Source organism: Scatophagus argus, chromosome 13 (assembly GCF_020382885.2).
Source record: "Scatophagus argus isolate fScaArg1 chromosome 13, fScaArg1.pri, whole genome shotgun sequence".
Taxonomy (NCBI): domain Eukaryota; kingdom Metazoa; phylum Chordata; class Actinopteri; family Scatophagidae; genus Scatophagus; species Scatophagus argus.
In genome coordinates, this window is record NC_058505.1 from 4,823,192 (window position 1) to 4,850,865 (window position 27,674).

The window sequence follows — 27,674 nt, forward strand, 5'->3', positions numbered from 1 at the left end:
CACACACACACACACACAAGCCATCCATTTCCTGTTGCCTCCCTCTTTCATTCTCTTCTTTCACCTCTCAAATTCCCTCATCTCACTTTGTAATCTGTCTCAGTGATTGCTTGTCTGTAAAGATGGGCTGATGCCTGCTTGTGTGTGTGTGTGTGTGTGTGTGTGTGTGTGTGTGTGTGTGTGTGTGTGTGTGTGTGTGTGTGTGTGTGTGCGCTCTCAGGTGGGCCAGCCTCAGGGAAATCTGTGCAGTGCGAGCGGATGGAGGAGCGGTTCGGCCTGCGTCGCATCACCCTGGGCGAGCTGCTGTGCGCCGAGCTGCAGTCCCACAGCGATAGGGGGCGCCACCTGCGGGACGTCCTGGAGGGGGGAGAGCAGCTGCCCGAGGTCAGTGTTGCCTTGCCATCCATGCATTTGAGCTACACACACAGAGCAGTGAGGCGGCAGAGGCTGCTGTTGTTAGAAGTGTTTTGTCCCTGCTGCCGCTCCGTAGCCCCATTTCACATTTTCTGTAATGTTTCTAAACATACAAACACAGAGTCAGTCTAATAAGTTAAATTATAACTGATGTGCTGCTATTTAAGAGTCAAGAAACTACAATATTTCCCTCTAAAATGTAATGGAGTAGAAATATAAAGAGAACAGCATGTGGGAAGATGTTCGCTGTGTTATTCTCATTTACTTTGCCGTCTTCAGATTGTATTCTGCTCGTAGTTTTGCAGTAAATTAAAATCACGCTGGAATCAGACCAACAGCACAATGAAAATGCTGTGTGCTCATTTTGGCATGTTTGTGCAAGAGATGAGGAGGAGTTTCATATTATTAGACTAGCAATTTTAATGATGTTCGTCTGTTTGTTTGAGAAATGTTGCATTCTTTAATACTGTCTTCAAAGTGCGGCCTTCAACAAGTGGTTTGTTTGGAATTCACACACCAGAACGGGATTTTAGGTGACTGCAGTCTGACTGAGCATGAGGTCAGAGATGTTAGAGAACCACACACATTGTCTGAATGACAGGTGATCAACGGGAGGGTCAGCAGCGAGCACAAAATAACACCTTCGACAACATCTTAGACAAGATGGACAAGACCTTTCACATTTCATGAAGACGCGTAGCCGAAGTTCAGTTAGAAAGTGCAGGCAGGCAAATCCCTCCATCAGTCACTGAGGAGTGAAGCTCGCTGTTGTACATGCTGATATACCACATAAGTTGTTTTCCTGCCAAAGGTCTGATTAAATAAATAGAAGAAGGAGCTGAAATGACGTACAGTCAAGATTGCACCTGTGCACACGCTGGACCAGGCGGCCCTGGCAAGCAAAAGTCCTGCATTCAAGGTAGCCCATAAACAGCAACATAAAATATTAAAGTAAATTGTCAGTGTCAGACTGAAAGCTCCCTTAAGGAAGTTATATTGTCTTTAAGTATTCTGTCATATTATTGGAGTATCATTACTGATGCTTTAATGTGAAGCAGCATTTTAATCTTACAGCAGAGCACATTTCAATCACATTATGTTCTGCTGACAAACAGATCACACGTTTTATTTGTAAAATCTTTTCTACGGTGACTAGTAAGTAAACAAATGTAGGGAAGTACATTAAAGTACAATATTTCCCTCTAAAATGCGGTAAAAGTGCAAAGAAAATCAAACTGAAATACTCTAGTTAAGTAAATACAGTACTTCAACAAATGTACCACATAGAAATACTCTTCTTTAAGTGATAATTTGTCACAAAAAGTGTCTTATTCTTTAAGGGAGCAAATCTGTTAAAAACATCAAGAATCCAATAAAATAACATATTAATGCGGCAGGATTCAGCGTCCAGCGGCACACAGCGTTCGGCATCATAATCCAACATTTTCAGCCGACAGCAGAGCACTTTGGCCCCCAGTGAATAACCTCGACGACCCACCAATAGTTTCTGCAGACCTTCACAGTGAAATAACGGCTGCTATTTGACTCGAAACAACTACAGGCTGTGCTCACATGGAAAGGTGACAACTTCAGCGACTTGTCATCAACACAAAAGCTTTATTTCAAGCAGAGACTCTTGCATCGAGGAAAGTGACCGTTCAGACATTAGACTGCGCGACTCGAGCAGCCGAAGCTAATGCAAAGCTTCATTAGCCTCACACGAATGAATGCACTCAAAATTTAATAGCTTCCAAATGAAACTATTAGATGGTAATCAATTAGTCAACTCTCAGAGTTAACTGCCAACCATGTGGGTAATGGATTGATCATTCAAAGTCATTTTTTCAAGAATTAAATGTCACCTTTTTTTTTTGCTGCTTGTTGCAGCTTCTAAACTGTGACAATCTTCTGCTTTCTTTCCCCGTCTTATAGAAAACGTAAAGTTGAGTTGAGTAGTGACGAGCAATTTAAATATATTCACAAACAAATTCACAATTTCTTACATTTCGTAGACCTAAAGATGAAGGCTACAACAGCTTGGCCACAGTGACGCAGTGAGCGCAGACAGTCAAATCCAGTGCATCTTAGTGCTAAGGAACAATACAAACCAGCAGGAGCAGCAGGGGAACACCTGTGTGAGACCAGATGATGAGCAGATCTGCTGGTGTTCGTGAATCCTGGTCCGCACACGTGCTGCTGTCAGGGAGCTTTTTCATCGAACTGCACGCTCCAAGAGTCTGACATTTGACATCAAAATACACCTTCAGCTGTCACATGTTCACAGGTGTGTGTGTGTGTGTGTGTGTCATTCAGCCTGAGTGAGTCACAAACATTGATGTGACCGGACTGGAGGGGTGGGAATCACCAGGCCCCTCACGATTCGATCCAGGGTCCGAGGGCCACGATGCGAAAGCGGTTAGCGGCTGCTGGTTTTTGATTTCTCTGCAACATTTATTTTCTACTCACTGGTGCTTTTCAGACACGCCGTGTGCGTAACCGACACAAACAAGGTGAATTTACGTCCAACCACGGCCGCTCAGGCTCAGCTCTCCTCACCAGCACACAGGAAGCAGCTCTCTGTGCTCCTTCACTTCTGCTGCATTTCTTCCTCATCCTCCTCCTCTTCCTCGTCTCTCATGAAAACATGGAAACTGTCACTGTTGCGGTTCCCTAGTCTCCAACAAATGCAAATAAAAGTCACAGATGATTTAATGCCTCTGCAAGGCCGCGCTGACGGCGGTTGTTACTCACGTATCTTCAGGTTACGCGACCGCCGACACATCGATTTGACTGCAGCCTCAAATGGAAACCAGTGAGTGCCGTGAAGGAAATGATGCAAAACAGGAGTTTCTAGCGCTTCAGTTTAACTTGTTGGATTGTCAGGTTGTCAGGAAAGGAGCAAAAGATGAGAGACGGAGGAGTTGGACTCCATCAGCTGGAAAACCTAATGTTGAGCAGCAGCTTTGTGAAAGCTGCCACAAGGAGCCATCTGCAGTTTAGATATTCATGTAAGATTAATCTGAAATTTAAGATAAAATGATGAAGCAGGAGTTTCAACACTTCAAAACACACCACAAGCTTCCTGAACTGAGGGCTGAAATCACACACTTGGCCCGTTTCTTTACTTATTTGTAGCTGAAACTCCGTCTTAATCTGCAGCCCAACCGGCACTTCCTGTGTCGTGTCAGTTTGTGTGAACAGCAGCATTTGGTTAAAATTAAACGACAGACTCTGCTGTTTAAGTTTGGCTCCTGTTTATTCATTTGATTTTTAGTTTTCTTGACTTAACATTAAATTTCTTGAGTTTTTATCCCAACTGACTTACAACAAGTGCAAGGAATTAAACGCTTAACTAAGAATGGTTTCCGATGTTCAAATGTGGGTTTGATTGTTTAGTTGTGGAGGAATATTGACAGTCTTGTTTGTGCTGTTTGAAGTTCAGTCCATGGACTTTTTTGGAAAGAGTTATCTTAAAAAGACCAAACTATTTGCATGCCCTGACACCATTGTAATTTTGGAGATTTGGATTATCTGATTATTGAATCGACTTTTTGGTCATTCTGAAGGCTGCGGTTTGCAGTGCTGTCGAATTGTGTCATTAGACTGGGAAGCGTTTCGAATATCTCATCCGCCCTGACTGATACAAATGAGGAGGGCGAATTATTACACACAAATATGACTTGTATGAGGTCTGCTGCAGGACTGTAACCTACTTAATAAAGTGAGTGTGGCAGCAAGTGAGCTGACAGGTAAGTAACGAGCGGGACTCTCATTTATTTTAATGGGTGACACTGAGACAAAGAGACCCCTGATTATTAACAAAACAAACTTCAACACGTTTCCCCTCCATCCTCATACCGTTAGTCCAATTGGACCCCCAGACTCATACAAATATCAGTTTGAAATTACGTGCCCGTGGTTAAGCTGTTCATCTATTTTTAGTCGGTTACACAAGTAACTTGAAGCTGCTAAGATAAATCTCGCTGTCACTGGTTTCACCTACAGTTTCAGTGCTGCTGGGGCGTTGATTTAGAGCAGAACAACAACAACAACAAACAAGTTGTGCATGTTTGTTCCTGGATTATCTGTCCATCCATCCATCCATCCATCCATCCAGGTGCTGTAGGAGAAATACAAACTGCTCCTGAGGAAAACCTCCGTCCCTCTAACTCACCGTGTTGCCTTCAAGTACCCGTTATGTGCAGTGAAGGCCATTCACTACACATCCACATACACTTGATTATACTGTGCTGTTGGCTGGTTTCAGCGTCTGACTGTGAAGATTTGCTTCTGTCGTTACCTCCAACCTGTCGCACCTGTGCGCACGCTCTCGTCCACGTTGATTCACACCTGAAGCACGAGCTGTGGTTTGCAGGGTAATTAATGCTCGTGTGTGTGTGTGTGTGTGTGTGTTCCTCCAGGACACACTGCTGGAGCTGCTGCGTGAGGCGGTGGAGTCGTCGGCGAGGCAGGGGAAAGGTCTCGTCATCAGCGGCTTCCCGAGAGACCTGAGACGGGCGCAGGAGTACGAGGCCAAGGTCAGAGCGCCGGAGCGAGCTGGCAGGCAGCAGAACATGCGGTCAGGCACACGAACAAAGGAGGGGGAAAGCCAGCAGACACGTTAGCTTAAATCAGCCACCCACACAGACCCAAAGGGGAGCACAGTGAAGGGACAAGGCAGAAAGACAAAAGCAACTCGTTTGCTTTGGAGACGTGTTTAACATGCAGAAGCGGCATCAGTGTGAAGAACGAAATGTGACTCATTGTGTTATGCAGGAGCGAAATGGTACAAAATGGGAACCAACAGAAGCGTCGTGTTCATTGTGATTACGGTTTGCTCGGCACTAAAAGCAACAAATGGGAGAAAAATGACGCCGTTTGACAGATGCAGGATGACATGTGCACACAACAGCAGCATACGCTTCGTAGACAAAAGTATTGGGACTCCTCACCGTCACAATCAGACTTGTCTTTGTTGACATGTAAGTGAAGAGGTTTCACATTACTAGGAATTTGTCTTAGTGATTGGTGCACACATAAAATGCAAGAACGAGTAATATAGAATAATAGAATAAGATCAAATAGAATAAAGAAAAACAAAATAAAATAAGCAAAGTAAACATGGTTCTGGTTCTAGTACAGAGTAGTGCAAGTAGGTGAGGTAAACAGTGCAAATGGTGAGCAGGTGGATCATGACATGAGCATAGAACAGCACACCACATTGTGAACACAGAGAAATTAATTTTAAAACATTTAAATTTCTTTCTGAGTGTTTCTGTGGGAATTTCATGCAGTAGAGCATTTGTGAGGTCACACACTGATGTTGGACCAAAAGGCCTGGCTCACAATCTCCGTTCCAGTTCATCCCAAAGGTGTTGGATGGGGTTGAGGTCAGGACTCTGTGTGGGCCAGTCAAGTTCTTCCACACCAAACTCATCCAACCATGTCTTTATGGAGCTTTGCTTTGTGCACTGGGGCACAGTCATGCTGGAAATGAGGGGCCGAGCCCAACCTCCCGAGGAGCAGCCCCTGTCTGAACACTTTTGTCTATATAGTGCTCAGTGTTAAGTAAAAGGGAGGATGTGGCCTGTAGCTCAAACTGTCACCGGCTGGACTTGATGCCGACTGTCCCTGTCCTGTGTCAGGTGGGGGAGCCCAGCGCCGTGTTCCTGCTGAAGTGCTCGGCCGACGCCATGAGCAGCCGTCAGCAGTGCCGTGCCAGGTCCACCTCCACCTTCCACCCCGTCTCAGACAGAGATAGCGTCCTGCACAGGAAGGCTGAGAGCTTCTGCAGGGACAACCAGGCGGTGGCTTCTTATTATGAAGACAAAAAGGTTCTGCACACGGTAAGGTTGTTTTTTTATTTTATTTTAAAAGCAAAGAAACGTTAGGATATGTGCACAAGACACAGTGATGGGCACGATATTAAGACGCCTTGAAGTCCACCATGTCTCTAAATGTTGTTTTTGTTGGCTCATGGTGAGTAGTTCAGTTCTTACGATTCCTTTTCGAGGTATGAAAATTAGATTTGAGTAAGTTATGCACGGCACTATAAGGGAACAGTGTAAAGCATATAACAAAGCTTCATTTAGAAGTTCACACAGAACACATGTGGCATTTACATATGGGTGGCAACCTGCAGCTGATCAGTGTATTGACGATGATGATGGTGAAGAGGGGTTGAGATTTAATCACTGTGAAGGACATTGCATGCAGTTCACTTAATTTTCACACATCAGATTAGTCATTTATTTGTTTTTTTTTTTACCTGTTCAATTTGTTTCCCATCTGTATCAGAAACTAAGGAAAATCATCAATTTTGTTCTCCTTTGCCAGTTTTTGACTCCGTTAATTAACCTAAAAACAATTTTAAGAAAGTAAACGGCCAAACATACTTTAGGAGAAAGTTGAAAGATGTTGCCTTTAATGTCAGAATGCTGGGGGGGTGTTAGCACAGGAGCTAACGCGCTGTTTGCTCCTGCTCTGACGTCTCCACCGACATCGAGGTCAGTAGATAATCACAGAATTTCTATTTGCCTGTTTTAAACTGTCCCTTTAAAGCAAGCTGTTTGAACGTTTAAATGCCACACCAGGTGCTGAGTGTGTGTGTGTGTGCTTAAATGCCACTGCAGATATTGAGGTCATCATTCTGCTGGGAGCCTACGCTGCAGCGGACTGATGTCCTCGACTGCACGTTGAGACACTGATGGTTTTTGAAAGGCCTCGTCTCAGGCAGTTTGTTTGTCTGTCCGTCCGTCCGCAGATTGACGCGGAGAGGTCGCCAGATGAAGTGTTCGCCCAGATCTGCCAGGCGATGGAGACCTTCTGATCACACTGCAATCTCCTCAACGTGGCCTCCCTGTCCAGGAGTCCCCTCTCTCTGCTGTGTCGCTCCAAGGAAACACCCACCTGCCCACCCCACACACCCACCTGCCCCAGACCTCATTAACCTCACTGAACTCCAGTGGTATGCATGTACCCCCAAACGCTCCCAACAATCGGTGAGATCTTTCTGCTTTTGACACTGAAGAAGCGCTTGGTTCAGCTCTTTTCATCGTCTCTCTCTCTCTTACATCGACCTCAATATGTGCTGCCGACTGCCGGGCCGAGGCAGGCAAACTGTACCGAGGAAACAGCATCCCCCTGCTGTGACTGAGAGCATGTTTCTAGTTGAAAGTGAAGTGTCTCTGCCACCACCACCACCACCACCACCACCCGCACACCTCCCAGAGGAGCTCAGAGAGGGAGGGTTCCCGCCATGCTAGAAAGTGGAAATGTCAGTGTGTGCTCATGCTCTCACGCGCAGCATCGTGTTTTATATCGTAACAAGCATGCAAAAATTACAATCAAGCTTAACTGCCTTTTGTGCGTTCAATAAAAAAAAGCAGAGGAGAATTCAGAGTGTTCAAAAATTAACGCATTCGTTGGTTTCCAAGCTCTTCGTACAGGTGCTTGCTTGAGTCTGGTATTTAACATTCAATAAAGCCAACGTATTTGCTAAATGGAGGATTTCCGAGTGTGTGCTTTTTGGTGTTTTGTGTGTGAGGGCGGGAGGTGGGGGGGGTTTGTCACAGCTGGTGTGAGGGCGCCATCTGCTGGTGAGAAGATCACAACAAAAGGAGGCTGAAACGATATGAGAGATAACCAAGGGATGAAAGAGGTTCAGCTTCTGAATGTATGCATCCAACCATAAGCTGATAGACAACATCAGCAAAATGACCTTCAAGTGCGGCGCTCGACGTGTCAGGCAGCGTTTGATGTGACCACCAAAAGGTCACGTTGGGATAAATGTGAAGAAAAATAAAAAATAAAATCAGATGCTCAGATATTTTCGCGTTGACAGTGCCGGCTTTCTACACGGTTTTCATTTCATTTCACACTTTGATACCAAGAGGACAGAAAACTTTCATCCTTTTTTAGCAGGCAGAAGAGAACATAAACGAGCTGCTTCAGTGTTTAATTCTCTGCTAATGAAAGCGAACATTTCTGCTGTTTTCTTTTGGTTTATGTGAAACAACTACGATCGCATGAAGTCTTATTAACGGGTCCCACTGGATCAAAACCCCGTGAGCACCAATATGACTTTTAAGACACTGAGCTCATGAAAATATATAACATTTAAAACTTTTGAAAGGTTTGAATCAGCACTGACAATACTCCACAACCGCAACTAATGATTATTTCCATTATTACTGGTGAGTTATTATTTTCTGAATCACCAGCCAAGAGTGAGAAATGGCCACCAGTTTCCCAGTCTTCACAAAGAGACTGAAAGATTGCGGTGATATCAACAAGCAGCACATTGAAGGAGGTGAAACCAGAGATTGTCACCAACATTTGCTCAACTAATCGAGTCAACCAACTAAACGCTTAAATCGCTGCAGCTCCAAACTGCTGAACCACATACTGACACTCAATAACAGCAAGCCACAGGTGTAGAAACACTATTTTCACATACTTTTATTTCCACGATTCTCCGCTAGCATTTTTTTTTTTACATTATTATTTTTTTTTAATTTATTTTTATTTTTTCTTACATAAGAACAGACTGTTATACACAGATACTGAAGCAGGGCAAAAGGGGTGAGGGAAGGAGACAAAAACCATACAAAATGGTGTCTACTCAAGCACAACAAAATCTATGTGTATAAAATTGTGTGGGTTGTTCCACTGTGGAGGCACCAACCTCTACCTCAATTCTTTTTTCTTTTTTTTTTAAATAGATTAATAAAAATACAATCTTTTAAATGGACCTTTTAAAGTGGACTGCAAAATTAAAGAAGATCTAGAGGCATGATGACTGGATCGTTAATGTAGGACAACGTGGGTCGCAATGCAGGAAGGGAGAAGTTGTGGCCAGGTTCTGAGGTGGAAGCCCTCCTCCCCCCCTCAAAAAACAAAACAAAAAAAGGGGAAAAAAACAAAAAACAAAACTAGTTTGTCTTAAAAATGGCACACAGCAACTAGCGCTGGCTACTTTTCACCATATACTTGTACACTCAACATGATCAACAACGGCACACACCGGGGGAGGAGGAAAACGAAAACAAAAACAGTCTTTTCCATACGTTCCCATTCGCCTGCACGTCTGCCTTCGAAAACATTTGCTCTCCATGCTGTAGTGCTTTGCTTGTCAGACATGTTTTAGTGGAGAGAGCAGAGGGAAAGGAAATACAGATGAAAGTGTGTGTCTGTGTGTGTGTCTGAAGGAGGGAGGGTAGAGAGCGGCGCCGTGTGACAGTGGATGGGACGGCGCCATGCTGACACACATGGCACACATCCGTCTAACCAATACGGGCTTGCCTGCAGAACCTCACATGGATCAGCAGAACTTCCTACAGTCTGCAGCCGAAAACACACCGACCTCAACGTCAAGTTCCACGCCGTCAAACTTCTCTCGCAGCAGCCACAACTCCTGCTGAGGAAGCAGCGACTCATAAATACTCGATCTAGGATACCTAGCTAGAACAGTTTTCACTCTTGCATAACACGGAGACCACACATGCGCACGCACACACACGCACACACACACAAACCACCCATGTGTATCTCAGCTGATGACTTCACAGTCCACTATGAGCACACTTCTCCATTAGGTGGCGCTTCACCAGAACGACCGTCAGTTCTCCAGTTGAGAAGCAGCACGGGGAGGTAACTGGAGGGCGATGAGGGGGGAGGAGGGGGGAAGAGGGACAGCCCTCCTGGAGTCACAGAGCTCGGGAATGTCGGTGTGCCTTCTGTTTGTTTTGTATGTTTTTTGTTTTTTAAAAATAGTGTCGTTTCAAATCACAGATCCATTGATTAACCTGGCTGAGGTGGAGCGAGGCCCCCTTGTTCCGGGGAACCGACATGGCCGACCCTTCGCTTGAGTCAGGGAGGCCAGTTTACCAACAACCCCCACCCCACCAGCAGCACGTTGGTCTGCTCTGAGGCCCCTGGCTGTCTGTCTGCCTGCCTGCTGGCCTTCCTGCCTGGCGGCGGGTTAAGCGGTTATCTTGGACTTGGAGGATGGAGCCATGCACAGAGTGGCCTGTGGGATATATGGAGAGAGCCTGGAGCTAGAGGCACCTGGGACCCTGTCATCTGTTGGCTGGAAAGTAGTTAGGGTCCAGGTAGTTGTAGCCTGAGCTCTGCGGCAGGCAGTAGTCCCGGTCCAGGAAGGTCTCTGGCTGGTGCACGGGCTCCAAGTGGTGGTTAGGCTTGTGGGTTTCTGTCTTGAACAAGCTGGAAGAGGAACAATTTAAAAAAATTAAAGATCCTTGATGTAAAGGAAACATCACATGATAAATGTCACAGACAAGAGCGGGGAAACGCTTTCACTTCAGCTTCAATTCAAGTGTGAAACGTAACAAGCAGCCGTTTCAATCCAGCTGTCGCAAATTAATGATAATTACATTTCATACGGAACTTGGTAACAAGCCAAAATAAAACTGGAGTTGTCTGGTGCTCTTTGTGAGCCAGTTAAAGATCATTTATGAGTGCAGAATGTATGTAGAAAACAGGAAGACAAGGATGTCTACTTTGGGCCAGTACGATAAAAGCAATGCCAGACTAATGAAAGCTTATCACCACAAAACTACTTCCACAGAGCAGTCATCTACAACACTCCCACTATGAAAAACTTATAATTTATATCATAATTTTATCCACCCCAAACTATTTGTTCTGTATTTGGTGTTTTTAGTCCCGTGACAGAAGTGAAGAACCTCACCAGTCGGAGCAGTTGGAGCAGAAATCGACCGAGTTGTCCTGCGGACAGTCCTGACAGTGAAACCGCACTCCCTGGATGGGCTCCATACCGCAGACGTCACACTGCAAAAAGCAGCAGAAACACACACGAGCACACACACACACACACACACACACACACACACACACACACACACACCTTTAGAGCACAGTTTTGGAACAGTAATAAAGTCTTTTAACAGTGCTGGAGGAACTGCTTAACAACAGCCTGCACTGATTTCACTGATTTCACCTTATCACAGATAAGGCAGTACATCAGATAAGGTAAGACTACTAAATGTTAAGCACTAATAACATAAAATGTCAATCAAGCTGTAACCAGTTACTGATTTAGATGTTTACTTTCAAGCTGCAGCCAGAGGCCACATATTTTCAACTTCTTCAGATTCTTCAGTTTTTGTTGTGCGCCACACTGTGGGATAAAATCTGCCGACATCACAGGGGCAATTCTAACGTTGTTGTATAGTATGTAACTGAAGGTCTGTGCATTATCGTTTGCCAGCCATAAACTGCTGGGACACAACACCTCCTTCCATAAAAGCGACTCTGAACGAGCAGAGCGGAAAATGAGGAGATGACACACAGGCAATAGCAACAAAATCCCTAGGAATTGTGGGAACGGGGTTTAGATGTCTGGAGCCAACACACGCTGGAACAGAATTTATGACTGATTTCATTGCTCCTCACACACTGAGCGCACATGAGTAAGAAGAAGCCTGGCTGCAATGCTGTCAGTCGAACAGCAATGTCTTCACCTTGTAGCCAACGTGCCGCACACCAGCCTTGTCCTCTTGGATGTCGTGGAGCGTCTGTTTTTTCAGTCGCTTCAGCTCTAAAAGCTCTTTGTACTCCGGCAAATTTCTCAACTCCACAGGTATAGACTCCTCATCCTGGATGTGAGGGAAGAACAGAATATGTATACACACACACATAAACGTGCACACTCAACAAAAAAAAAAGGAGACCGAGAAAATATGAGCAATCAGGACGTGGACAAGACAAAACATCTCGGCCTGACTCCAGGGATCCAGTTTGATAGTGATATTCTCTAGACGTTTTATATCCTCCAGACAAATTTGCCACTATTGATCAATCTAATTTTAGCTGAATAAGAACAACATATCCATAAACACCAAGCTAGACTTTCTCGTTTTGGCCAGCAGTGCTGCACTAAGCAGAGTTTGTCTTTTCCACTTAAAGTACATGAGCGCAAACCTCCTTTGGAAAGACACCCAATGTCAGCCTGCACTTTCTTACAGAGAGTGAACAAAAATGACAAAGTGCAACATTTTATTTTCATCAAAAAACTCTAAGTTGCGCTCTCAGGTCTTGACAGGAACTGCGGTTACATTAGCTCTCAGCAGACCTTCATTCCTGCAGGACAAGCCGGTGAGGTGAGAAATGACTGTGGCCCATGCAGCCACCACCTTTGGAACTTCATACCGGCAGCATCAGAGGTTTTGTTAACACGCTGGTGGAGCCAGCAGCCTGTGTTCTCAGCAGGGCATAGTGACCTGGTTTTACTTAAAGGTTACTGCCATCAAAGGCAGAGAAAGAAAATGTCAGCTCTTGGGTAATGGCAAGCATCAGGAGTTGTGCAGTTCAAATGGAAATAGAGGAAAGGCTGGCTGGCCCCCTGCTCTGATTTAGCTGTTTTCATCAGTACACGCTGCCCTGATTGAAGCGGGGTGGGAAAAAAGATTCAGACGTACATGATCGAGGTCCAAATGCTTCATATTACCCAGAGTTCTTAAGCGAAGCAAAGAGAGAGGAACAGTCTGTCATATGAAAGCAGACGGGTGTAAAATAACCCCCCAAAGGCACAAAACATGCAGCTTTTCTATGACTTTATCTTGCAGGTCACAGCTCACATGAGGAGGGGGGACAAACTGCGGCTGGTCAAAGACAAGAGGAAATGTGAGCTTGTAAATCAGTTTGATTAAGCAGCAAAGAACCACACGGTACGGTTGGTCATCAGCAACACAAAAACGTTGGGGGAATCGGATCGGCTGCAATCTCCCAGGAGAAATAAATGGGAGTCACGTGGTTACAAATACAAAGAGCATTGTGGCTTCTAGTTACCGAGTCATCAGCAGAGGGGTCCGGCACGCTGCCGTAATACGCCGAGCGCTCATCGTCTTCGTCCATGTAGACCGGAGGCTCATAGGAGGTTAGGAAAGTAGATGGCCGGTACAAGTGCTTGTTAAGGTGGTGCTGCCTCTTGCTGGATGACTGAGGAATAAAACAAGTGAGGTTACAAGAGCAGGCAGTTTTAAACATGTACTGTCATGTAATTTACTCAGAAGTCAATACAAAAACAGTTAAACAGGTCAGATATTTTATAGTAGAGCCCAGCTGTATTAGTCAAATCTTTATCATCATCATCTTAAAAAAAATACAATATTTATACAATACAACACAATCCAATATCTTTTTATATCTTGCTGTGGTGTGTGCATAAGAAACCACTACAATGAACCCAAGTGTCCCACTGTTGTGTCCAACAGCTGACAACAATCTTTTCACATGTTGAACAAAAACCTTCATGTTAAAATGGCCACTAACGTAAAATAAAATATGCTTAGAATCACTCATTTTGCAAACATGAAGACACAGCATATGAGCCTGACAAACACACCAGCTTAGCAAATACTATCAGATCTTTTAATCTCATCAGGGCTACAGTGGTATCAGCTTGTGTTTATACTACATACATATCTAGGTCGTAAGACGTGCTTTTATTTTCTTTTTTGTAGGGGGGGGTGTTCCAGTATCTTTACACAATATCCTCACAATTCAGATTTGTTTCAAGTCAAAATACACACACACTTAACATCATGATGGCATTTGTTCACATGACATTAGTAACTCAGTATGGTTAAGGGGTTTGGTAAATACCTTTTTAGTGTACATGCACAGGTTGGGTGTCCTTCCAGGCACAGGGATACCAGCTTTAGTCAGTTTGATGAAGTACTTTTGAACCCTACTGGCAACCTGGAATGTTTTAACAGGAAAATGGCTGTGTTAATGATTTACATCTGAGGAACAGCTGCTTGAAGTAATTGAGGTCACGCTAATGTGTGATCCAGGTACTTGCAGGGGGTGCAGATACAACACAAGTCGGTCTTTGGCTTTTAGCACTGCAAAGTGCACACTCTTGCATTTAACAGCACGTTTCCACAGTATGGACCCAAAAGGTTTATCAATGATAAGATCTAAATCAACAAAACAACAAGCAGACAGGTACAATCGACAACTGAAAATATATTGTTAAGCTTGAGGTTTGTTGCTTCTCAGCAGAAAACTGATTTTTTTCGTTTTTATCATTTTTAAATGTGCAAATAAATAAAATATTCTGGCTTATAAATAAATATAAATAAGCAGGTAGTAAGCATGGATTAAACAAGCATGCTTTTTCTTAAGTCAATCTTAACTCTCCGTCACCTGTTTTGCTGTTCGATTGCCCAGCTCATCAGCAATCTTTTGCCATCTTCTGGACTCGACTTCCTCAGGAGGAAACTTAACAAGAAGCTGCTCCAGTTTTTTCTATCAAAATTGAAAAAAAAAAAAAAGATTTAAAAAAAGGGTAAAATACTACACACACAGGTAATGCAAGAATCAGTACTGACATCATCCAAATCCCCATGTACATTTTCATGCACCCACCCGACCTGCCCGACTGAGAAAAACCTTCGCTCCACTTCTACAAATGCCTGCAGGCTTTACTGCCTTTAAAACCAGGTAAAGAAGCTTTCCAGGTGATTTCTTTACAGTCTTTTGTACTGATGTGTGAGTGTTGTGAGAAAAAAAAATCATCTGGAAATAACCTACAGATGTTTCAGTATCATTAGGTGTTCCTGCACGCACTTGGTTATTTACTTGGTGAATGATGTCATTCTGGGCAAAAAAAAAATGAAGTGCAACATCTTTCACACCTACCTGTTCCTCCACAGTCCACAACTGGTTAAATGTGTCAGGCTTGTTTGGGTGACAAATCCTCCCCCTGATCATCTGTCAAGAAAACACGAGTGACAGCCACGTTAAAAGACTAAGACGACACAAAAACAGTGGGCGCAGCACCATTTGAAGAGTTCTGTGCACATGAACTGCCTGGCACACTGAATCTGCCAGTTTGACAGACAAAGATGTGACTCGAGATGCGTCATTAAGACGACGCAGAAAAACAGCAACACTTCTGACTGACAAACAAAAATCCTGTTCAGACTGTAAGCCAGGAGAATGCAAAAGTGCTCGCACAGTATAAACAGAGAGAGAGCAGCAGGAATAATCAAGGAGCTGTTTGCCCAGTGCTAAATGCTTGGCACCATCGAATCCCAACAATCAATTAAAATTGAAACCTTACTGCTGATATAATGGGAAAGGACCCACACTTACAAAAGAGGCAGCAAACAACACATATTCAGAGGTGTAGGAGAGGCAGGATCCTCATGTTACCATAGATACAATCTTTTGTTCTCACATGCGATGCATGTTTAGCTCTGCCCAAGAGTAAGAATGAGGGAGATGAGGCTGGAGGAAGCCAGACAGTGAAAATGGTAACAACCTGATGATTTGTAGGTCAAACAGCAGGAGATCGGTGACTCACCAGTACTGGGAAGCAGTCACAGCTGCAATGACAGCAGCACGTGTGTGTGTTGCACAGATTATTTTGGTGAGGAGACGGAGTCTTACCTGTGCTTGCCTGCCGTTCTCTGGAGCGTCACTAGTGGGCAGAGAGGAGTACATGGTGGAGGTCTCGCCTTCCTTCTTGGGCTCGACGGGACTTTTTGGTCGATCGGGCAAACCTTAAAGGGAAAAAAATTTAAATGGCAGAATAATCTCTCTATCGTTAATTTTTAAAAAGTACGCACACACACACACACACCAAGATAAAGACCAATAAAATGTATAAATGCCTTTGTCGAAGATCAGCTTTAGCTGCCTGGTTTTGCGTTTCTTGTCACAGAACTCTCTCTCAAAGTCTCCGAGGCCTGAGGTGTACTGCTCCCATGCGATGTCAGGGAGCTGGACCACTCGCTGAGGACACGGCAAGCCCAAATTCACCTGAGGATCACAAGAGGCAGGGACACGATCCAATTAGAAATATACTCACAACTTCTACAAACCACCCTGCACCACAGGTAGAAATGTGTCAACGTGAAAGAACAGACTGCCACTTGAAGACTACAGGTTTCACCACATGGTTTCACAGCTTCATTTTCTCTTTCTTGCATGCAGTATATCACTCTCTGTGCAAACAAGTTAACATATGCTGACAAGTTTAAACATTTCAAGCAGGCGGTTCAACACCTGCAGCAAGTTCCCACTGACTGCCTGAAGTTTATTTACCCTGATATTTTATTGAGTAGGCAGTCAAAAAGATGGACAGTGTGCACATCCTGACTTGGTTGTAAACAGTTGCAAAACAAAAGCAACCTGAGCAACCTGATTCATACAGTGAACAAAGATTTTGGCCTGCAAACTGGATCCTACAAGCTCCTAAATAATTAATCGAACAACATTTCAACCAGCAAGGTATTCCTCAGGCAAAAACCAAACCAAAAACAAGATCTCGCACACCATGTTTCCGTGAGGGGCTGAAGCAGAGAGACTACATGTTAATTTGCAGGTGTTTGCTGTACACATTAAAAAACATTCACTTAGTGGGCCATTTGCACCGGTTCAATCTAAAGCAATCCAAAACAACAGTCAGGTAGTAACATCTATGCTTTACGAAGGTCATAATGTTAAGTTTCTGGTGACATACATATGTACAAAATATTAGAATCAACACATTTACGACAATGTCAACAAGAAAAGGAGCTAAAGTGGACACCAAGTGCAGTTAAAACACAGAATTTAAGTCTGTACGTCTGTTACCCGTTTCTGCAGCTGCTCCACAAAGCTGATTGGATCGGCGAGCGCCTCCTTCTGGTGCCGCGCTAGCGTCTCCAGGTCCAGGATGGCCTGCGTGCGCTGGGCCTCGAGAACTCCAATGGTCTGCAGCAGCCTCTGATAACTGACACGGACAGCAGTGAGGTTAGGCAACAGCGGAAGAATGGGACCGCTTACATTATTTAACTTGACACCTGGAGTTCTGCAGTGCATCAAACTTTTAGACCCCAGTCCATGTATAATTCAACCACGATGCTGAGAACCTAAATGCTCACACAAGACATGCAACTTTCTCCAGCGCTTTCCACCTATTTTGTAAATAATGTGTTTCCAGACATTTGCGTGCGCTAGAAATGTTGGCAGAGGCGGCAAATTATGCATCTCAAAAACTGCTTTGGCAAACATCTTGAGAGTTACTTGGAGAAAGTGCAGCCCATGTAGAACTGTAGCTGGGAAACAAAACCTTCATGTGGAAAGAAAAAAAATACACTTCACTTTTCTGATCTGTAACTGTGCACACCACTCAAATTTCATAGCAATATCATAACCTTTGCATGACAAAGCACTTGGGTTTTGTAGCGCTTGAGGAGCCTTCTGCACTGTAGAAGTCTGACCTTTCCTCTCACACCCTCTGGGGAAACAGGAGCTCTGCAAACTGAGCTGTCAATGAATAAGTGTGGTACTGACTCAGAGGCCTTACAGTGTGAGCAGAGCTGGAGGAAATCCACATGGATGTGACAGCATCCTACAAGGCTACACCCTAACGCAGGAGCTCAGTGGAGCAGAGTGGATCAATCTCCCCTAACAGGACATGAATGCAAATCAATGCACAGAGCGCAATTTATTAAACTGCAGCCAGGAGTTTAAAAATCCTACAAGCAAAACACTGAAATGAGTCAAGTGTGTTTAACCTCATATCCCTTCATTAGTTACAGACACCATTCATTTTACACTATGCGGAGCTCTGCTGACCTTGCACAGCATCACTCAGTACTGTGCTGCAATGCAAACTGTAAATCTGTCACTGCAGCAGTGGCATCAAAATACTACTGTACATTTCCTGTAATAGTGATTGCGACTCAAATGAAAGCTCTCGGCAAAAGAGGAGCACACCGACTTCCTAAGATGAACAGATGATCTGTGCATTAATCCGTTTTAGGGAAATGAGGAAGACTTGGCTGTGCTCCTCAGCACTCGGGACTCCTGCCAAGTGTCCAGGGACAAACCTGGTGTTCCAATGCCACCTACTGGGCCCAATGAGGTCCACTGACAAAAACTGGTGCCAAATGAAAAACTGGCCCAAGAGCAGAGTGTTGCTGCACCGATGCCTCATAATAAAGAATAGAGGAAATAGTTACAGGATATAAATAGACAAAGCAGCGAGGTGCAAACGCAAGATGTTCTGTCTACATGTCTTTTATCATGACAATGTCAGTTCAACCCTAAAATGCCTAGTCATGCGTGTCTAAAAATGACTCCTCGCCGTCATCAATCTCCGCCTTCAAAAAAATCTCTTTACGCAGCACAACCTAAAACTTGGCATGTTACACCAACTTCATCGAATTACTTTGAAATATGACGAGCAGCGAAATCTTACTCGAAGGTCATTCTGCAATTTTGAAATATTAACCAATATCGGTGTCAAAGACAAAGGGACCTCAGTTTATGATGTCTCTAAGCCCTGACGGCGCTCTGCGCCTCCTCCTACGAAGATGCATTATGAATCAGCTGACCTGCCACAGTGCAGACAGCAGTGCCTGACTGAGCACAGCGTGGGACCTGTCCACCAACATCAACATCTCATCTTGCATGACAACTGACAACACTGGGAACAAAGCCTAACACTGAACAGGCCATTTCCTCTAAACCAACTCATTTTACAGCGAAAAGAGAGAACGGAGGCAATCATGAGAGTAATTTTAACATCCAATCTCTGCGGGCTTTGACAACTGGCAGCTAATTCACACATCACAGCACCAGACTGAAGGTGGAAATTAAATGCTGAAACATACAAAACACGAACAATAAGACAGGAGTTATAGTTAGATGCTCACCAGTATTCCCATGATAATTACACAAAGACCAAAAGCGAGACCATTAAATATTCTGGTTTTGTACAAACCTATATACAATTATATGCCAATTCTGTATTTCTTTTTGTTTATTTGTGGAAGTAAAAGTTTGGAGTGTCTGCTGACCCAAAAATGTTAACTGTTATTGTTTTTCATTATAGTGAAAGATGAAAACCTCTGTAGTCATCACAACAAACTTACTATAAAATAAACTCAAGCTCAGATATAAACACCTTGAGGGTAACAGACAGGATAAAGCTGAGGTAAGCACAGGTAAGACTCGTCAACAATTTCATGGATGAAAGATAAATCTGAGGGGAATACTGTGGGGCCACTTAAATTTTAAATCTTTTTTTCATCACTTGCTCATTTCTTATGACATACTGTAAAGTTTCTTCTTCAGGTCTGTAACAGTAATAAAAACAAACCTTTTTTTTAAAAAAAAATCACCTTTTAAACATGTTCAACCTCTGAGGAAGGATCACAGAAAGAAACTGAGCCTACTACAGTTGAGAAATACTGTTGTAGCAAAAATAATCAGCACACAAGCATAGTGAGTATTGTTTTGGACACAATAATTCCCGCGACACACTGTCTACATAAGCAGCACGTGTGCATTACAGATCCTTGTGCTCTTCATTGACGGCACTCATGTTAACAGGTCAGCGCAGCCACACAGCCTGCTTGAGCAGTGCAGCTACAGCACTATGTCATCTAGAGAGTCTGCGTTGCACCTCACCTCATCCCCACGTGACACACATGAAAATGACGTGGTGATAGTCATGTTGACACTAATGTCTCTATATATATTGTATATATACAGACATTAAAAGGTGTAATATTGCTTGTGTCAAATGACAAGTGCTACAGTGTTTTCCATTGACTGAATAGAAAGGAAATGAAACGCTCTGTTATTGACAGCCACTATCACGGAATAAATGCTGAAAAATTGGGCTGGGAAAAAGGGTTGGGTAGGTTTCTGGCTTTCACAAACCGGTCCAGAGTGCAAGCTTAAACTGGTTTGATTTCATGTGAGCCACTGAACCAGCATCTGTCAGGTGTAGGTGTACTTTAAAAGAAGAACATTTAAGTTGAATGGTTGTAGTGAGAAATAAAAAAACACAATATGTCACAGCTGTCCTGATGGATTGTGATGCCGCTGCACCCCCATCCATGGGGACTGCACGGCAAGGGCTGCTGAGTCAACTGAAACAGCAAGTGGTAAAATCTGATCTACTGGTTTGGTCCGGCGTTTGACTTAATAACCAACCGGTTTGAAATATTCTTACACTGATACGACACTAACTTCCAGTAGCAGCAACACGGTCTGTGAGTAGACCGCACACATGCAAGCCACAGCAGTTCAGCAAAATAGTCATCATGCATACTTAGAGATAGGCAATGTCTGATTTTCTTAAGTGTTTAACACTTATAGGGTTGAAGTGATGAACGATTTCTTCATCCCTGTTTAGGAAGTAAAGTCCTGTTCCTGAATGTTTGCTTTTCTGCTTTATGAGTAAAAAAGCAAACAAGAGTAGTTTAGCACTATGCCTAGTATTTCAAATATTTTGCACAGGGAAGACACCAGCTATCCTCACTCTATACTGCTTGCTGAGCCAAACACTCACCACACACTCTCTCTCTCTCACACACACACACACACAGAAGGCAAAGGAGGACTGGGTGAGTAGGTGAGGATGGGATGCAAACAGGTTCAAATATGCAAGAAATTGTGAAAAAAAACCCATCCTGCATACATACATATAAAAAATATAAAAGAAAGTATATACAAAATAATCCCCCCATCCCCCAACCCATCCAAACAACATCGTCATATGCCAATTCAGCAGACCAGAAGTAACACAATGATCACAGAATATAGTGATTAACATGTGTGAGAGCTGCATCAACAAAAGGAGTGGAGAGAACAGAATCCCCAGGGAGTTCCCACATACTCTTTGTTGTGTTTAAGAGCCAGGTGGTCCGACTCAAAGTAATACACATCTGGCTCCTCCTCCTCTTCCTCCTCTGCAGCCTGGCTCTGTGAAGGCTCCTTGCTTCCTTCAGGCTCTTTGTGCTCCACAGGCACACCTTCCTCGTCACCTGTCTTGTCCCTGGGATCCACGGAGACTGGCTCCTCACTGGAGGGGCCAACAGAGTCTGAAGGAGCAGATTCCTCCACCATAGGGCATTCCTCCTCCATCCCAACCACCACCTCCCCCTCTTCCCTCAAAGGACCATTGTCTCTGGGGGGAGAGCTGAGTTTGGAGGAGGAGGAGGAGGAGGAGGCAGCTTTGCCACCAGTGGCAGCCCTCCTGGGTGAAGTCCGCAGGGTGTATCTGTGTTCGTAGAGCTCTGTGAAAGAGGGGGACGTGCTGGAAATTGAGGGGTTGCACCCGGACTCTGTGGGGGAGGGGGTTGTTACTAGTGGGGGTGTAGTTTCTCCTGAGTTGCTGTTGTTGTGGATTGGACTACTGTTCATGTTGGTGACAGTGGAGGAGGTGGAGGCAGCAGCTTCCTGCACCGGCGTTGGCAGCTGGCCGTTGGTGTCGTTCTCACTCTCCATCACCTGCTCCTCGTAGGCCAGACACAACGGGTCACCCACCACGTCAACCTCCACCTCCTCTACCTCCTGTTCCTTGGCCAAGATTAACTCAGGAACAGGATCCTCTGGAACAGCCTCAAATGTCGGCTCAGACGAGGCTGGTGATTCCCCTGAGCCAGAGACCTCCATCTGCACAGGGACAGAGTTTCTACAAGGCACAGCAGGGTCAGGGGATGAGGGAGCCCCCGTCTGACTACCGTTGAGCAGCGACGGGGAGTTGGAGGCAGAGGTGGGACTTGCACTAGGCTCTTCAGTAAGTGTGCTAGGTTCCTCTGCTCTATTTTCTCTGAGTCCATTAGAGGCCTTGTGAGCATTTGGGGATTGAGCAGCCCCTTCACACTCCACATGACCATGCTCTGCCGCACCCCCTGTCAACCCACCTTCCTCTTTACTGAGGACAGGTGAGGCAGGAGCTGTTTTAGCAGAATTTTGGCTGGGAAATTCTTCACAACTGTTGTCCTTGCTAGGCTCTGGGACTGGACTTTCAGATTTCAAAAGCTCAGGATCCTCCTCGTGACCCTGAGACTCTCCAGAGCGGGAGCATCGCTTGGCCCTTTTAATTTGAGGGCAGGGTTCTCGCGGCCCATTCCCTCTATCACAGTTCTCAGACTTCTCAGGACTAATGTCTTTTTCTAAACAGGACACACTCCGCTTTCTGGAGCCAGTCCATTGCTCCGCCTCAACTGGAGAAACATTTGAGTCAGTTGTCCTTCCCTGCAATGAGGCCTGCTGCTGGCCATCTTGCTGAGTGTCCTCCTTGGCATCGTGCTTTGTGTCATGCTTGGTGTCCCATTTTGTGTCCTGTTTAGCATCCTGCTTTGACTCCTGCTTAACATCCTGCTTGGACTCCTGCTTAATGTCCTGCTTCGCCTCCTGTTTGGTGTCCTGCTTCGACTCCTGCTTGGCGTCCTGCTTGGACTCCTGCTTGGACTCCTGCTTGGACTCCTGCTTGGACTCCTGCTTCTTCTTAGGGGAGCGGGCCCTTGGTAGCGGAGGCACTGAGGTCTCCTCCGGCTGGGCAATGCTGCGATTCCTGAGGGTTCGACCACAAAAGTTCTCATCCAATCCATTGAGCCCCACTGACGACCTTGTGACGCGTGAGGAACGGGACGCGGCCATACTACGGCGGGTGCCTACAGTCTCCTCATCCTGGTGCTCTCTCCTCTGCAGCAGAATGTGCACCTGCAAAGCACACATAGACAGAAATATGCACTTCAGTAAGTTAAAACAATCAGTGAAAACTTTGAACCTCAAAAGCTCAGTGGTCACACCATCGCGCTACCTTCACAACAGCTATATGTTTGATTGGTCAGCCAAGCTAAAAATGAATGCATGAACAGTACCGTGGGGTGTTTCAAACAAAAGGCCTTTGTTAAATACTGCTCAGGTCATTTCTCAGCTCACTTCAGAGGGGTATTGATTTCTCCTGCCATTGTAGCTAAGCAACACCTTCTGTCTACAGGCAAAACTAGATGTCTTATCCCAGATCTGTACAAATTACAGACCTTCCACCTACATTTCAAAGGTGGAAGATCTTTCCATGCCAGAAGAAGTACCTTTTACACTTCACAAACATCGCAGCTTTGAGACTCATCTGTATCCTTTTGGTAACTCAAGAAAGGAAAGTGACAACAATACAGCAAACATTATAAGTAATGAAAATGTAAGATGTCTGCATTAACATCAAATAGAATAAACAACCTTTCACACAGAATGCATGCTTCAGTGAGGGCACATTTATTTCCTCTCTGCAGAGATTACTGCTTATTCTGCTCCATGAATAACCATGGTTTGCTGGTTGAGTGATTCCTGACACAGAGGATACACCGTAATTCTCACACTCAACTCAGCAGAGATAGCAGACATAGGTTTGTCATCTCGCACTGTAGGTTGTTTATCTCTTTACAACAGGTGTGCTTGGACCAACAGTCCGCAAGCCGTCCACAACAATCAGAACATACAAAAATTGCAAAGCTCCCACAACAAGAATCCTGCCCAAGGCTTACAGGCTTGGAGAGTGAACTACCACAAAGGCCTGGGAAATGACAATTCACCTCCTGATGTAATTTAATTCACAAAAGCCTTTTAAAACTTGCTGCGAGTGTCACTTAATGTATCCTGCACATACAGTGCACACATCCACACATATATGTGTGTGTGTGTGTGTGTCAGATAGATAGATAATTAACAATAAACAAATTTGCTAAATTTTCCACGTATTACCTTGGTGATGTATGTTAAAAAACCCATAATTATTACTTTCGTAATCTAGGCATGGCAGGCAGAGAGACACTTAGCACAGGAAGTCATTCAATTAAGAGTTCACATGCTTGTACCATTTGGGATCATAACAATGCAACGGGTGTTTGCTTTTGGCCAGTGGCCCACCAATAGGTTTAAGTTTTGGCCCTCCGAGGGAAAAAGTTACAGCACCCCTCCATTAAGGAAATAAAAACTGGATATGAAAAGGTCATATTAAAGTCACTTTCAGGGGGAGATGATCTCACACAGTGTCCTTTTGCAGAAGATGAGATAAATTATTGCATCAATTAGCATTGTGGACATGGGGCTCAATTACATTAATTCTAAGTACATCAATCTGTAGGCAGACCTCTGTAGAAACTGATTTAAGACCTCCTTGTTGCCTTTCCTGGGACAATCCCTCCCTTTTCCTACACTATGCTAACACAGCAACATCAAAACCAGGGGCTACTCTGGCTACAAATACATTCTGATAATATCCCTTTGGGGAGTTAACATACTAGTCACCTGGAACGAGCACCTCTACACGCACATATTACTCACACTCTGCTAAGGACTCCAGCTGAGAAGACTAATGTGATTTGTCCATGCATAAAATAAGAGAGAGAGAAAGAAACAAACACAGACTGAGGGAGCAGGGGGCAGGTTATTTAAACTGAGCACTCACCCTTGGACTCATACTGACAAAACTAATTAAGCCTGCTCTAAAAAACTACAAAAACGAATCACTATTTCAAAAATATCATGGATAGTCATTTTCAAATTCTTCTTGGAAAAAAAGCCTACATAGCATCATCAATAGTAAAGTCATATGTTCAGAAGGCCATGATTTACAATAACAATAAAATGCACCAGTCACTCAGGAATTAACACAAAATGAAGTAGAAGAGTCACTAAAGGGCAAAAGAGTACTTTACAACAACTGTATATCCTGGTGACTCTTTGCAGGTTAAGTTTAGGCAAGTAAATGATATTTTCCTAAAATTAAGTCCGTAATTCAACAAAGAACTCAGCCGTTTTGGGATTCAACAAAAATGTTTCACCGCCGAACAAATAGGCGGAGGTGGATCCTGCTTTTTCTATTTCAGTGATGGAACCCCTGAAAACTAACACATAATAGTTGGCAAACGTTGCAAAGCATAAGTTAATGATGAATCAATAAATGTCTAACACTGGCGTAAGGCACCACGAAAATGTGAAACACTCCTGATGGAGGTGCAATTACTGGCATGTCGTAAAGTAGTGAATGTGGTTGGACAGTATGCTGGATAGCTTGTTTTTTCCGTCCACGCTGTTAACAAGTAACTACGCAAAAAACTTTCGTTTTGAGTCCCTATCATTAACAAACCCCTTAGATGACAAGCACTCTCCTTGGCTCTGGAGTGTGTAGTGAAGGAGCACGAAACTATAACTCACATTGTGGATCTCCTAAAGTATAAACACTATAGACATTAAAAAAAAACATACATTAGGCCAATAGTTCCAAACCTGGAACAGATCATTAAATAAATATAAAATGGATAAAATGTGTTCATAAAATACTAGATACTTCAAACTTATCAGGCCACCAAAAGAAATTCACATGTAAAAATCTGGTACATCTAGGCCAATCTTTGCTTGAACCACTTATAGGTCATGCCAACAATAAGGCCATAATGTCTGATAGGGAGACAAAAGTGGTCATAACTTTGGTTTATTGGGTCATTAGCAAAAAAGGTTGGAAACCAATGCTTTACACCTTAGACCAGCATTTGATTTGGGTGCCCTCTATACTGCTGCTGGGTATATGACAATGCTCAGTGACAAATATTTACATATTTTGCACCATATATAAACATTTAACTGTGATAACATCTACTGATTTATCTTAAATTATCCGAGGAACATGTCAGCACAACCGGGCAAGCTGCCATGCCTCGTACAGCCACCGATTCTGGCGGTTGGAAATAAAAACTTACACTCACAGGCTGCAGCTTAACCATAAATTTTTAAGTGTTAAAGCCAGAATATGTTATTAGTCAGTGCAGTGCAGCAACCTAGACAGAACCCATGTGTGTGACTGTAATTCTCAATCAAACCACTTCCTGTTCTTCACTAAAACGCGTGTTTGCTTGTTACGTTAACACGTGCTTATTACAGTACTATTATCATGACAGATCAGGACTCACAGATGGGTCATTTAACAGAAACGCTGGTTTCATTGACGTTTTAAAACTGTACATTCCCGCTGTACATAAGTAAACACACACCTTAAAAGCTCACTATGAAAGCTATTGTTGGCAAACCAGCTAAGCTAACGTCCATAACTCAGGTTAGCCTCAAAATTTCGTGTTGTGAAAAACAAACAAGCTTTGTACTGTTTTACCGTCGTGTCGGACTGTTCATCTCTGTTGCTGACCTGCAGTTCAACACTTCCACGGGGCCTACTGGCAACAAAAAAATCCACGGAGTGGTGTTGGTATACATACCGATGAGAATCGCGCATCCCAGCTAATCAGCTGCCGAGAGCTCAATATCGACAAAGTTGGAAGCTGGAGGATGCTGTTAAACTAGAGACTAGACAACGTTTGCAGCTGCACGTGCCACCGGTTAAGTTAACACTAGTTTGCTGCAGGCGAACTCTGAAGTCCGGGATTAAAACTCCGACAACACGTTTAGGCAAAACAACCGAGTTGGCTTATGGAGCTGCTGAACAAGCTAGACGTTAGCGTGGAGCAACTTCCAAGCAAACGTTACTTGACCTAGCTTGCCGTTTAGCGGGCTACCCTTAGCTAACTAACTTACCGTTAGCTCTCAGGGCTATGTATTAAACGTTAACGCTTGAGACACCACAGAGCAGACTGTTGCACCCGTGAATTTCGATTAACATCTTAAACGCCTCCAATGACACCCAAAGAACAACTACACTACAATCCAACCAAGCCAATTTTCTTTATTTTTTTCTTGTGAACAACTAGTTAGCCAAGTTTGCTAACGTTACCTTCGCTAGTTCTTCTCGGCTAGTTTTCCTGTTAACTGCATCGTGCAGAAAAGAATCGTGGCGATTTCAGCTGTAGCCCCTCTGGTAACGTTAGCTTACTGACATCAGGTACACGTTAGCTACACTAGCTCGACAACTGATTCAGGCAAGTCCACCAACAATGAATTAAACACGTTAATGATGGAGGGGCTCTCTGCTAACATTATGTTGCGCCAGGGTTTACATTTCAACGGCAGCGCACAGACACAAGCAACATGGTTAGCAACTAAACAGTATAACAGCTATTGGTAACCAGTTAGCAGCTACAGCTAGCCGCAGCAGCCTAATATTAGCTAGCCAAGCTAGCTGATTGTTCCGCGCATAACTTTGCCGATGTATTTGTGTACTTCCAACAATGCCGGTCATAGACATTTTTGGTGGGCTAATAAATTCAAGTTTTGTCATATGCTGTACTACAAGCACCAAACTGGAGGCACGCTTCTAAATAGCGTTTGTAGCTCAAGAATCACACATACCTCACTTCCTTAAATTTGCTGCACGTTCGGCCGCAGCCATGTTTTCAATCCAGTCATCTAGTCCGAGTGTGTGAGCCGATACAACCGTGCTCGTCAAAATGCAACACTATACTGTACATTTTTGCCCCTGTCAAAAGCGCCATCGGTCACACACTGTCGGGGTCACCTCACTTCATTGTTGA

At 44.2% G+C, this 27,674-nt stretch overlaps 2 protein-coding genes across 5 annotated transcripts in view; one reads left to right on the forward strand and one right to left on the reverse strand.

The window, feature by feature from the left end:
- The window catches only part of ak5 (adenylate kinase 5), a 57,346-nt gene extending 49,426 nt beyond the window's left edge, over positions 1 to 7,920 (forward strand). The window contains exons 11-14 of the mRNA XM_046408771.1: positions 221 to 384; positions 4,836 to 4,952; positions 6,060 to 6,260; positions 7,178 to 7,920. Of these exons, the coding sequence (XP_046264727.1) occupies positions 221 to 384; positions 4,836 to 4,952; positions 6,060 to 6,260; positions 7,178 to 7,243 (548 nt within the window). The 3' untranslated portion in view covers positions 7,244 to 7,920. The remainder of the gene's footprint in view (positions 1 to 220; positions 385 to 4,835; positions 4,953 to 6,059; positions 6,261 to 7,177) is intronic.
- Positions 7,921 to 8,849: 929 nt separating this feature from the next.
- zzz3 (zinc finger, ZZ-type containing 3) lies at positions 8,850 to 27,648 on the reverse strand. Of its 4 annotated transcripts, none has more exons than XM_046408762.1 (12): positions 27,493 to 27,648; positions 21,086 to 22,917; positions 17,044 to 17,182; positions 16,080 to 16,227; positions 15,856 to 15,968; positions 15,103 to 15,174; positions 14,608 to 14,709; positions 14,062 to 14,157; positions 13,246 to 13,395; positions 11,919 to 12,053; positions 11,126 to 11,226; positions 8,850 to 10,638 (listed from the first exon to the last, which is right to left on the reverse strand). In XM_046408762.1, the coding sequence occupies exons 2-12, from the start codon at positions 22,852 to 22,854 to the stop codon at positions 10,494 to 10,496; spliced, it is 2,970 nt and encodes a 989-aa protein (XP_046264718.1). In that variant the 5' UTR covers positions 22,855 to 22,917; positions 27,493 to 27,648; the 3' UTR covers positions 8,850 to 10,493. The 4 variants fall into 4 exon arrangements, with proteins under 4 accessions (XP_046264718.1, XP_046264719.1, XP_046264720.1 ...); XM_046408763.1 differs by lacking the exon at positions 27,493 to 27,648 and adding an exon at positions 26,978 to 27,461; XM_046408764.1 differs by lacking the exon at positions 27,493 to 27,648 and adding an exon at positions 26,466 to 26,755.
- Positions 27,649 to 27,674: the final 26 nt, after the last annotated feature.

Excerpts from the sequence above, each read along its gene's own strand:
- zzz3 (XM_046408761.1), bottom strand. The coding sequence starts at position 26,482 with ATGCGCGATTCTCATCGGTATGTATACCAACACCACTCCGTGGATTTT. Across the intron at positions 15,175-15,855 it reads AGAACGGCAGGCAAGCACAG|ATGATCAGGGGGAGGATTTG; the intron begins GTAAGACTCCGT and ends TTTTCTTGACAG. Across the intron at positions 14,710-15,102 it reads TGTGGACTGTGGAGGAACAG|AAAAAACTGGAGCAGCTTCT; the intron begins GTAGGTGTGAAA and ends CAATTTTGATAG.